At 33.7% G+C, this 13,604-nt stretch overlaps 1 protein-coding gene across 10 annotated transcripts in view; it reads left to right on the forward strand.

Moving 5' to 3' along the window:
• Ehbp1 (EH domain binding protein 1) overlaps nucleotides 1–13,604 on the forward strand; it is a 321,489-nt gene that overhangs the window by 133,211 nt on the left and 174,674 nt on the right. For 7 of the 10 annotated variants that reach the window (XM_063229491.1, XM_063229492.1, XM_063229490.1 and 4 more), the window contains exons 8-10: nucleotides 6,744–6,848; nucleotides 7,464–7,586; nucleotides 12,704–12,941. In XM_063229491.1, coding sequence (XP_063085561.1) covers nucleotides 6,744–6,848; nucleotides 7,464–7,586; nucleotides 12,704–12,941 — 466 coding nt within the window. The remainder of the gene's footprint in view (nucleotides 1–6,743; nucleotides 6,849–7,463; nucleotides 7,587–12,703; nucleotides 12,942–13,604) is intronic. The other 3 variants (XM_063229494.1, XM_063229497.1, XM_063229498.1) reach the window with 1 other exon arrangement.

Raw genomic sequence — 13,604 nt, forward strand, 5'->3', positions numbered from 1 at the left:
TTAGAATAGATTTCTTAAGTGTCCTGTGCAATAATAAAAAGACCAGCAACTTTATTTCTTCAAATACAGGTAAAGATTTGAACATGTGGTTCATGAAAAGTGTAATACTACTGGGCAATAAGTGTGTGAAAAAGTTCCTACCATCACTTGTTAGTGCTGGTCAAAGAAATACAAATTAAAATCACAATGAGTTGTGACTCATTGTGTTATGACACACTCACTAGAATGTTTAAAATTGAAAAGATTGGCAATACCAAATGTTAGCAAGGCTGTAGACTGAAATTTTCATCCATGGTTGGTGGAATATATAAGCAGTACAATCACTTGGGGAATTTCTTACAACACTAGATATGTGACTATTCTGTTGACCCAGCAATGCTACTTCTTACTGGTTATTCAAAGAAAATGAAAATTATGCCCACAAAAATTTTACACAAAGATGTTTAGAGAAATCTTATGCATAAAATCCCAAATGGAAACAGAAGAATGGCTAAACAAGTGGTAGTTTATTCATAAATGGCACCCTAGGGAAGAAACTTGCAGTATGCTCCACAACATAAAGGTTTCTCAGAACCATTATGCTGAGTGAAAGGAGGATTATGTAAAAGAGTGTTTTCATTTATGTGACATTCTAGAAAAGGCAAAACTACTTCTTATGAAAAACATGTATCAAAATAGTGATATCCTGTGGGGCTGTGAATTGACTTAGATATCAGAGATCTTTGGGAAATGATGTAAATGCTTTGCATCTTGGGTCACATGAGGATATACATTTATCAAAGTTTATTGAATTGTACACTTTAAAATTTGTGCTTTTTATGTACATAAATACTAGAAGGTAACATATAAAAAATACAATAAATAATGTTGGATTAGGAAGAAAATAATTTCCAGTTTCCTAATTTGTTGATCTACTGTTGTGGCATGGATAGTCTCCAAAGGTTGTTCCCCTGCAAAGATTGTTCGGAGGGATTGAACCATCCCTCTGAACAGTCATGTTTTGTACTCTCCTCTTTTGTCTCTGAGCTATCCCTCTAAATCATTTTTCATGAATAAAATGCAGTGCAATACTCTTTATGACTTGCAGAAGTAAGCGATATGATGCCTTGTGACTTGTGCTTGGGCCTTTTATAATGGATGCTCTAGAGGATGGAAGCTGCCATGTAAAAAACGCACCTACCCTGGCAGTCTACTTGGAGAGAGCAGAGTGCCTGGTCAGCACCCCGCTCTTCTAGTTTTCCCTAGGGAAATTACAAACGTATGAAGCCATTTTGAATCTTTAGCCCTACAATCTTTCAAATGATTACTGTCTCTGCCAACATCAAACTACAGTGAACTTCTGAGCTAGGTCCATTCACATAAGTGTAAAAGAAGGTATTTGTTATTTTAAGTCATCAGATTTTGAGTTGGTGCCTTAAACTGTAGCAATTCTAAAGATAGATGAATTAGACAGATAGAAGTATAAATATACATATATATATAAACATACTCATACACAATGAATAACCAAATAGAACATATTTCTCTAATTGAAAAGTATAGTGTTAAGTGAACTATAGCAGGCACATGGTTCCTCATATATGAGGAACCCAATATAAATAAAGAGCAAAATACAAGATAATAGAAATAGAGAGATCTTTTGCAATTGGGAGAGGGACCAAGAATGAAGAGAGAAAAAGGAGAGATAGGGCAAAGGAATGGAAGAATGAAGATGTGTTATGTATGTGTACCAACTCTTCATAAGGAGTGTAATCATTGTGTAGTGCAAATCTGTCCTAATTAAGAAAAAATTAAAATTGGAAAAATCAAACATAACTGCCTTGATAAACATGATGCCAAATGTCTTATTCAGCTCATTTGTTCTTTTTCAACATATATTAAGTACTAGCTAAATGATAAAAATTGGTATATTAGCAAGATGATGACAGCATAGACGGCCAGCTATTGAATTTCATTTTTATCTGTTAATAACATAAGTGAGTTGTAGAGGATCATTAAATGAACACTTATTAGGCAATTGAAAATTCAAGTGTAGCATTCAGTACCTAGTTGATAATTACCTTGATTTGTATGTTTAAGTCAAGAGAATGGATTCACACTTCCAGGAAGAATTGATATGGGGGTAGGAGGGACTGAGATCTAGAGAACCTAGAGAATACTTAAGCAGAGGAAGGAGTAATTTTATAAAAGAGAAGTTTATATAAAAGAGTTTTATTAAAAAAGACAATTGTCCATTATAGGAGAATAGGGCTATATTATTGTCCTGAAAGGGGCAGAAGAATTTTAAGGAGAGAATCACTAAGTATGATTATTCACAAAGAAACCAAGTATGGTAGGAATGAAAATTTACCTAGAATACTTGCCCATTACACTGTACGTTGGTAGCCTCCAATGTTGGTGGCCAGCGTTGGTGGGAGCAGATCAGTAAGAGGATACATACAGATGGGGATAAAAGCAGAGTTTTGAAGGATTAAGGATAGGTAAAAAATTATAAACTATTTTTAAGAAGTTTTCTTGGGCTGGGGATTTAGCTCAGCGTAAACATCTGCTTGGCAAGTGTGAGGTCAAGAGTTCGATCCCAAGTACAAAAGAAAAAAAAGTTTTCTGATGTAAGATTATGAAAGACTGGCCAGATAGGGTTTTTTAGTTCATATTAATGAGTCATTGGGCAGGGACAATTGTAGAGGGAGAAGTTGAAGATGGAGGGAGGGAGAACACTTAGTGTCTACTTGCCTGCGTGAAGCAGCCCTCTCTCCTTCATTACAGTTTGCTAAGGAACTGGAAATAGCATTACTCAACCTAATAGATGCATCCATAAATCATATTTATGGGTGTGGGCCTGTGGGAATAGTGACAGCTTTTTTACCTTGATCTCTGTGAAGAAGTTGAAGTATTACTATTTCATAGTGGCTTAAAATAAGATACTGTACATATCTTCTGAGTCTAATTATTCTTTAGAGAAGAATAAGAGTGCTGCAAGATTTATAGGTGTGTTCTGACTCTGAACAGTTTACCCTTTTTGACGTTTTTGAAAGGAAAAAGCCACCTACTCTTTATGCCACCTCCCCATCCTGCTCACCTTTTTTGTACAATGTGTTAATCTCTTGGTCAGTTTCTGTCTTCTTTTTTTTTTTTTTTTTTTCCTTTCTAACTGCAAAGAAAAGCCTCAAATTACTTGGCCTTTTGCTTTGCCTGTCTGCCCCTTATTTAGCCCTTCTTATTCTCACCAATGTGAATCAGCTTCAGACTGGCACTCCATTAGAACAAATGTTCTGTTCTGTGAGTTTATTGCTCAGTTTTAGCAATAATAAATAGGAAGTCATTTATTTTCACTATTTCATAGCATTATTAACATTTTTCAAATGTGTACATTTTTAGTGAAACAAGGCTTTAATAAAGTAAATGTATAGTGTGTATGTCAGGGCAATATATTCCTAGGAAAGTTTCCAATTAAAAAAACTTTCAGTAATAGATTTTTGTTATTCATCTTTAAATTTTAAACTTTTTCTGATTATAAAAGCAAGACTTTGCCAGAGGTTTAGCTCAGCGGCGTAAGCACCTGCCTGGCAAGCGCGAGATTGTGAGTTCAATCCCCAGTATCAAAAGCAAAACAAAACAAAACAAACACATTTACTGAAGGAAAACTGAAAGAAACAGAAAAGTACTGTTTTGGAAGGAGAAATATATAATAAAATTATAAATTAGGCTATAAACCAACATAGCAACTGCCAGTTGAAGTACTTTTCTTGAGATGTTTTACCAGGCTTCACCCGCCAAATAGCCCTAGTTGCAATACTAGAACTCCTTTCTATCCAGGTACCCAAAATATAAACCAGCACTTACTCTAGGTTCTTTCTATAGCTCCTCTATCAAAATAACTATTAAATCTTTAATTTTAATTTTTTCTTTAATAAATGGAGTGATAATGGCTTTTGTCTTACTTTCTGTCCTATTTTTTAAAAAATACTGTCACCATGTTGCTACTAAAATGATGTTTCTAAAATATTCATTTGGCCTTTCAGTGATGCTCATACCTCTCAGGTAAAGCTCACATCCTTTTGTGAGGATTGCAGTATGCAAGCCTCATATCGTTGTGTTCCTTTCCCTCCCATATTAAACACCAAATAACTTACAGTTCCTCAAATATCTCAAATTCTCTGCCTCTTGTTTGTCTTCATGAAATGCTTCCATTTCTTCTTTTTATTTTAATAATAAAATAACAGTATTTGTCTGTCTTAGATTAGATTAGATGTAGGTAAAAATCTAGGAACCCTTCCTGACCTTAGATTGAGTTATTTGCCTCTTATTGTTTTATCTCACCTTTGATATCAGTCATTTATCATTTAATCAATATGTTTTACTTGTCTGTCTGCACCACTAAAACATAAAAAGCCATGAGAGCATATTATAAGTACTTTTATTTTACTATGTTTATTAACTGGATAGATGGTACTTTTTGGAAATTGCTTTCCGTCGTTTGGATTAACATTTATTCATATTCCAAATATAGGAAATACTGGTATAAATAATAAAATTGTCTTTTCATTCTGTTAATATGAAAGAAAGTTCTAGAAGCATAAGTTTTAGAAATGAGGTAGGGATTTACTTGAATTAAGGATAAGTCTATAGGGGCTGGGGATTTAGCTCAGCGGCATAAGTGCCTACCTTGCAAGTGTGTGGTCGTGAGTTCAATCCCTGGTACCGATAAAAAACAAAAAGACCAAAAAAAAGGATAAGTCTATGAGGATAAGAAAGATAATTTGTCATTAGTGAAGAGAATAGAAAGAATTACTTTGGATACTTAATGAGAAAATAATTATCAGTGATTTCAAATAACACCAAATATGTGTTTGATTTCTATTCTGATTGAGATTACATTTAGGAACATAAAATAATTAAAATGTCTTACCTATGTAAAGAAAACTACATGTCTTTGATCATTATTTAACATTTTTTAATCCAGTAATTGCTTACCTTGGAATATATAAATACATATGAAATATGGATATTAATACCTCTTAAGCTATTTATGAGACTTGATTAATAATCTATACAAAGTCCTACTGCTGTTATTAATATTTTGGATTTTATATTTCATATTTCCAGAGTTTATTGGCAAATTTTTAAAAATATACAACTGCTACAGTGAATTTTCTAAAAATCAAACATGAAACTGGTTCTCTTATAACATTGACCCATTCCATTATCTTTTTCTTTTAGAAATTAAATTACAGTGGTAAGTAGTAGGAAGTAAAGGATCTATGTATGAATAAATTCTACCTACTGAAAAATTTGCTAAGTTAATCTGAATAAGAGTAAGGTTTAAAACTACTGGCAGAAAAAGTGGAAAAAGATACTTTTTAGTTAGCATAGAAGTCTAACCAGGCTTAGCTGATTTCACCACTGTACAAGTTGGCATGAAGAATACAATTGGGTTTAATTAGGTTACACACTTGATTTTCCATGGTTTACCTTGTCTATCTGAAGCAATATTACTCACGCAAAATGTATTTTCTCATTCAGATAAGGCAAATTAATACATTTATCAACTTTTCATACATATTGTGCTCAACATTTTGATTACCTAATATTAAAAGTCATTTACCAAGTCTGATTTAATATTTATTTGTGTGTCTACAGAATGTAAATTGTCTGAGGACAATACCGCGTCTGTGTTTTTTATCCTTGAACCCCTAGGAGGGGACTTGGCACAGGCTGATAAATACTTGCTCAACAAATGACTGCATGAAGGCAGCTATATTATAGATATATATTCTTTGATTTGGTGCAAATATAATTTAGCATGTGTACGTAGATTTACAATGTTAAAGTAATGTTAATGTCAAATTTACTATTTTTTTTTTTATTCTAACCATTTTCTTTCTTTCCAACCAAGTGATCATGGTTTGGTCTACCCTCTCCTTGAGTTATTCCCAGATTGTAACTTAGGAAACATTAAGGATTAGTTAGAATTTTCTAGTAGGTCTTTATTATCTTGTTTCCAAGTAGCCAGATTCTCACTCGATGAATGATAGTTTTACTTATTCAGAGCTGTCCAAAATATATATGACTAATTTTTTAAAACTTTACATTTAAAATGAATTCTATTTTAAGTTTTTTCTCTCAATCTTGTCATTTTTGTTGTATCTCTTATTGGCTAACATGTAAGCTTTCCCAAAATAAAAGCTTAGGTAACAATTGCCTTAAGAGATGCTATACAAAACAAGAATAGAAAATGGTAGCTATTGCCAGCTTTTATTGTTTTAGTGCTGATTTTTAAAATTTTAAAACATGAATGAATGCTTACTATGCACATGCTTCATGTAGATATTATCTTAGAACCTTTTTGTTTAAATTTATAATACGTAAAACAGTTAATATCAGAGGACATTTTTTTTTTTTGTAAGACACACTATGTTTAAAGCACAGTTCATCATTACAAAGGCAAAATGTGGTTGCTGAAAGCCAGTGTCAGCCTCTTGTGATAATTATTTTTGTTTTATGTTTATTAACATAGTTATGTTACTAATAAAAGTTTCAACAGTAAAATACTGTTTTAAAATATCAGCACAGTGTACTATTCAGCTAATTATCTCTGTTATAGTTTATCAAAATAACATCTCTGAATGTATTCTCTTGATTAACCAAACATCCCCTCTTTGTCTTTTTAAATAACAGCATACTTCTGCTGTTTTATTGAATGACCTTATCTTACGTTTGACTTGACTGGCTTCTGTTTACAGAAATTGTAAACCAGTTGAACGCTCTGAGCAGCTTAGATGAAGATCAAGATGACTGCATAAAGCAAGCAAATATGCCTTCAGCTAAATCAGCCAGTTCCTCTGAAGGTCTAAGAGCTTTCCTCCTTTCTTTCTGCTTCTTTTTGGCTGTATTTACTGTGACTTGCTGTATCTTACCTGAAGTCTGTACTTAACTGTCAGTTTTGTCTTTGTGCTTTTCTCTTAAATGTTTTCTTTGTTAATTTGTAGTGTGCCAACAGACAAGATAACAGAACTTACTATCTTTAGCTAAGTCTTGCCATCACGGTCCTATTAGGTGATTTAAATATATGATCTGAAATAATGTTTGGTCATATAACATGACAGTAATTCTTCAGACAGCTCATATATTATTTTTTAAAGAGTATTTGTTTATATATTTGGAGTGTAGGATGTTTTTTCTGAAAACCTATGAGAGATATTTTTAATGAAATTGAAATCAATTCAGGTAAAAGTATAATTCATTAGCTGATATAATTTTAATATAAATACATATATTTGTTTATTTTGAAATGTTGGTATACTACAAAATATTTGAATAGCATTCTGCCCTTGATAAAATGCTGTATCTTATCATTTGCAGGTATTATTAATGTAAATTTTTAGAATCCACAATGTTTTATGAATGCAATAATTAGGTATCAACACAACTATACTTGGACTAATACATATGTTTATTTTCAGAGCTTATCAGCAAACTTAACTTTCTGGATGAAGCAGAAAAGGACTTGGCCACTGTGAACTCAAATCCATTTGATGATCCTGATGTATCAGAATTAAATCCATTTGGCGATCCTGATGCAGAAGGTAGCTATTTTTTTTCTGTACTTTTACAGTCTGTATATATGTTAGTTCTCTAAAACTGTAAGGGTAGGAAAATATATTCTCAAAATTCATTTTCTGTTTATAATAATAACATTGTGCTCACTACCACTTGCAGCTGAGCAGTTCTAAGTAGCTTTTACTGAATTGTTTTTTAAAGAAAAAGAAAGACATTTATTTACATGGAGGTTATTTTTTTTCCCTCCATCAGTTTGGTTAGATAGATAAAAAAAAAATGCCTATAACAGCATTTTACATAACTGGTGTTCAGTAAAGATCTATAAAAATATTTTACATAACAGGCATATAGTAAAGTCTCATTTGTTAGCCATGCCCACTGAGATTAGGTGTGGGATGTACCAAGAGGGAGTGGCAAAGGTAGCTTTTCTCTCTATATAGCCTTTAACCTGGCTTTCAGAGTATCTGAACATCCTCCTACCCTGAAGGATGTGCTGTCTAAAAAATCACAGTAGTGACAGTGACTTACGTATATGATAATATTAAGCACAGAGGACTGGGAACCACTGCCCTCTCTCTCTCTCTGTCTCTCTGTCACACACACACACACACACACACACACACACACACACACACACACACACTGATGTAATTATAAAGACTAAAAGCAGAGATCCCCCTAATCTGAGTCATTTTTCTTACCAAGTAATTTTGAACTTTTACAGTCATGATAAAGACTATCGATGAAATGAGACATCTATTTAATTAAGCTCTTTTCCCTAAGTAAATGCAAGAATGACTGTTGTTTACACCTTTTTGACTACTCTTATGAAATCTTTATGAGCTTTTAAAAGAACTTGGCTCTTATCTGTCATGGTGAAAATGAGGCTTCAGTGTTAGGATTCACTCAGATAGAGCAATATTACTCTGTAATTCTTTCTCCTCTCTTCCTTTACTTTTTTCCTTTTTACCAGGCTTTCCAAGTTAGTAAGTTTAAATTAGTGAGATTTTATTTCGTCAGTGACCTATATATTATAAACATTTTTAAAACTCAGTAAAAGTTGTGTCTTCAAGGCAGTCAGTTGAACTCCTGATTCCCAAACAAGTGTATTCTTTTGACTACACAACTTCTCTGTGCTGTGTGTATCTGAGTATACTAAGTTAAAAAAAATTTACCAGAGTATTTTGGTAAATTAAATAAGCAACTTTTCTAAATATATATGAATCTGTTTTCTGAAATACGGAAGGCAGTAGCAGGTAATACATAAGATTGTGTTTGTGTTTAGAAGAGGTAAGCCGCTACCAGGCGTGGTGGTGCACACCTATAATCCCAGTTATTGGGAGGCCGAGGCAGGAGGATTACGATGAAGCCAGCCTGGCTGCATAGTGAGTTCAAGGCCAGGAATTGTGTAGTGAGGCCCTGTCTCAAGAAACCAAAACAAAACAAACAAAATGAAGAGGTAAACCAACCTAATTTAGAATCTTTAATTCTACCTATAGAGAAGGCAGGATGGGCATCCAGTACATACTTTTTAGAAACGTGTGCCTTTAGAATCTTCAGTATAAGTATTTTAACTTCTTATTGATTAAAAACTTGCATCCTCTAGAAAAATATTTGAGGGAAAATAAGTTACAGTTCTCTAGAGGTTCTGTTTCGTCTCTGTTTGCCTTTCTTTTGCTTTTATAGCTTTGTTTTCATACATTCATTTTTTAACTTTACAGCTTCCGTCTTCTTTACATTCAGGTACTCCGGTGATCCACTGAGGAAGTCATTAAATGCATTTATTGGCTTTTATACGAAATAGTTTTATTTTAAACCCTGTTTTGTTGAATGTTGAATGTTGCAAGATCTTCAAATCTTGCTTGTATACTTTCTTGCTTTCAGTTTTGTAAACGATGAATTTGCTTAGAACAATTCCTTTCTCTTCCAAAAGCAGAAAAAGAAATTTTATTTCTATTAATCAGTTTTGTCAGTTTCTTAAGTATTGGAGTCTTGATTATTTGTTAATAAAACATTGAGTAGTACCCAGGTGCCGTGGCACATGCAGGTAATCTCAGCTAGTTGGGAGGCTGAGGTAGAAGGATCCCAAATTCAAGGCCAACCTGTGCAATTTAGTGAGACTACTTAAAATAAAACTTTAAAAAAGGACTGTGTGTGTAGCTCAATGCTAGAGCATTTGCCTAGCATGCCTGAAACCTTGGGTTCGATCTTCTCTACTAAACAAATAAAATTTCTAAAGATGAATGTTCAAGGCTGCATTCATAACTGAATGTTAGAGCACATTAGCATGCATAAGACCTGGGTTTGATCTCTAGCATCTGAGGTCAGGGAGGGATTGGAATTTAAAATGTTGCAACAAATAGAAACCTACTCTTTAAAGGCTTTGACAGTGAATTTTTGAATATCTAGATGATCTGTGCTGATGTAAGTACCTTTAATTATTTAAAATTTAATTGATTTTATGTATATATATATATATATATATATATATATATATATAATTTATTTGTTTGTTTAGACTGAGTTTGAACCCACCATGTAGCCCAGTTTGGCCTTAACCTTGGCAGCTTCAGCTCCTCCTGCTTCAGCCTCCCAGTGCTGGGCTTACAGCTGTGTGGCACAATGGCCAGCTTCTTTAAAGTTTTTTTTTATTAGTACTTGTTTACAGTACTGATGAATACAATAGGTAATGTTTACAGTCCTTGTGTAGAGTCAGTACATGTGCATAACATATTAAGGGAAACCAGAAAATATTTTAACTTGTGTGTCTGATTTATTTCATTTACCATTATAATCTCAAGGTATATTCATTTTCCTGCAGATGACTTTCTTTATGGATGTCATACTCTGTTGTGTCTAAATACATTTTCTTTATCCATTCTTCTCTTGGTGGACATATAGGCTGTTCCCAGATTTAGCTCTAATGAATTGCTGTAAACATGGGGCATCTCTGTAATAGGATGTCTTTAACTCTTTTGCAAGATACCTAGAAAGAGAAAATTGGATCAAATGGAATTTCTACTTGCAGTTTTCTGAGAAATCTTCATACTGATTTCCATAATGATTATACTATTTTATATTCCCACTATAATATCGAAGAGTTTTTTTTCCCTTGTTGTCTTGCCAATATTTGTTATTATTTGTTTCTTAAGGATGATCATCTTTTCTGGGGTAAGCTTGTCTCACTGTTGTTTTAATTTGCATTTTAATTACCAGTGAAGTTGAGTATTTCTTCATACATTTATTAGCCATTTGTTGTACTTCTGTGAAGTCTCCATTCATTTCACTTACCCAGCTTTTCATTGGGTCTTTTATTTGGGAGGGGAGCTAATTTTCATTTTAGTTCTTTATATATTCTAGATAGTAGCCCACTGTCTGAGGAATAGCTTCCCTGAATTTTTTTCCTATTCTGTAGGTTATCATTTCACTTTGTTGTTTCTTTCACTGTGCAGATACAGTCTCATTTATTGATTCTCAGTACTATTTCTTGTGCAACCAGGGTTCTGTTCAGAAACTCCTTTCCTGTGTCTATGACTTCAACAGTTTTACCTGTCTTATTTTCCAACAGGGTTAAATATTTTTGTTTTGACGTTTAATTCTTTGTCAATTTTGATTTGGTTTAGCATCAGTCTTCTGCATGTGAATAGCCAATTTTCCCAACACTATTTATTAAAGAGAGCAAAATACAGGAAATAAAAGAGATAAAAGAAAAAGAGTTGAAAGGAGATAAACATAAAGAGGGGAGACAAAGGAAGAAAAAAGCCAAACCTCAAAATACCTGTTGAAGAAAAGATTAGACATAATAAAAAATAGAAAAAAATTTTAAAAAGAGAATCAAAGAAATTGTGACAGTAGTGTGGTTTGTGTCTAGATGTCCTCCTAAAGCCTTATGCAGTCATAGGGATTTTGGGGAGGTGGCTGAATCTAGAGAATATGGTTAACTGATAGTGCAATTTTGGGATTAAGGGGACCGGGATTAAGGGTGGGTGATTACTGGATCCATCTATTGATTGGCTTAGCATTGCCCTAAGCCTGGTAGATTGGGTTAAATATAAGGGGTAAAAAGAAGCTTTTCCCTCTGCTGCCCTTGGTTACTTTTTGCTGTCTTCTGCTGCCATGAACTATTGTCCCTCCTGCCATGTGCCACCCTGCCTTGAAGCCAGCCTGTTATGGGCTAAAATCTCTAGAAACTTTGAACTCAGCAAACCTTCTTCCCTTAACTTTGGATGTCCTTGTTCCCATTACTAGATGGGAAATGGAATCAGCCCTCTGGTCTCTGCTAGATTTGGGCCACAGGGTGGTGGTTGAAGTGGAGGGAATGTTGGACTTAATGTTGACAAACATGGATCTGGTTGTTCCCTTCTTTCCCCAGCTGTTGTCCTCATTCAGGATCAGATCAGTTGGTTAGTCCTTATTTTGCTGCCCGGTGCCAAGGGGAAGCAAAATATACAGTCAGCTTGGAGTTGGTGGATGGTGTCACTCTTCCATCAGGAGATGGAACAGGCCTCCTAATTCATGTTGGGGCAGGGTTGCTATACATCTGGCTCACATCTACTTGTTTGCATCAGAGCAAAAGAAATTTAATACTTCCAATTTGGAATATCAAGCTAGTACAGTGAAATAAAATAAATGAAAATAGTTTGTTTCTAATAAGTTTAACATTTCCAAAATAGATATGCCATAGTGCTGATGGTATTGGAGATTATAAAGACTATCATGTGAATGTTTATTCACAACCCAAAGATGACATTTTTAAGAGCATCATTCCTAAATAAGTAGACAGATATTTAGATAGCACATTTGCTACTTCAAAACTCCTTTGCACATATAAAATATATTCTTTCTCTATGCTTTCTGAGCCTCATAGTTTATTTATTTAAGATTATAGTTTATTTGCTTTTTTGTTAGTGTGTGTGTGTTTATTTGTTTGAAGACACAGTTAAGTCTTGCTATATCTCACAGGCTGGCCTGGAACTCACACTGTTTTTCCCTCAGGCTCTTGAATGCTGGGATTACAACTGTCTGGCATCAGAAAGATTGTGGGCTTCTGAGTTTTTTTAGTTAGTTAGTTTGTTTGCTTTGTTTAGAATATATAATATAAAAATGCTATTAATTTAACTTGTCTCTTGCTATTATTTTATAGAGCCAATCACTGAAACAGCTTTGGTTAAAAAAACAGAAGAATCTTTTTATAATGACAGCTATAATCCCTTTAAAGATGTGCATACTCCACAGTATTTGAACCCATTTGATGAGCCAGAAGCTTTTGTAACTATGAAGGAATCTCCTCCCCAGTCTACAAAAAGAAAAAACATAAGACCTGTGGACATGAGCAAGTACCTCTATGCTGATAGCTCTAAAACTGAAGAAGAGTTGGATGAGTAAGTACATTTCATTTTACTATTCATCAGAGACCAGTCTCTATATTAACTGAAAAAAATCCTTCTAAAGTATGACTTTTAGATATGTAAAAATGTTAATATGTACCTTCCTATTGAACTCGTTCCTCATTTGAATTTTAACTCTTGTTCTCTTAACTCTCATCCATGTGAGTAGGTGTATACTCTTAACTAAGAAATAAGGGAAATATTTCTGGAGTCCTTATGTGGAATTCCAATTGTGTCTTCTCATAAAGATCATGTTATAAATGATGAAATTTTACAAGAAATTTAGTGAAGGCCTAATACCAGTACTTCTCAAACTCTTTAATGAAATTGAAACAGACTCCTGAATTCATTCCTGGAAGTAAGCATTAATCTGATTCCAAAACTAGAGAAGGACCCAACTAAGAAAGAGAACTACAGGCCAGTCTCCCTAATGAACATTGATGCAGAAATCCTCAATAAGATACTGGCAAACAGATTGCAGCAAATTATCAAGAAGATTGTATACCATGATTAAGTGGGATTCATCCCAGGGATGGTTCAACATATGTAAGTCCATAAATGTAATACATTATATTAACACAGCCAAGGACAAAAATCATATGATCATCTCAATAGATACACAAAAAAACTTTTGACAAAGTCCAGCATCCATTCATG

This window comes from Cavia porcellus, unplaced genomic scaffold (assembly GCF_034190915.1).
Source record: "Cavia porcellus strain 051 isolate PalLab524CR breed Dunkin Hartley unplaced genomic scaffold, mCavPor4.1 scaffold_18, whole genome shotgun sequence".
In the NCBI taxonomy this organism is placed as follows: Eukaryota; Metazoa; Chordata; class Mammalia; order Rodentia; family Caviidae; genus Cavia; species Cavia porcellus.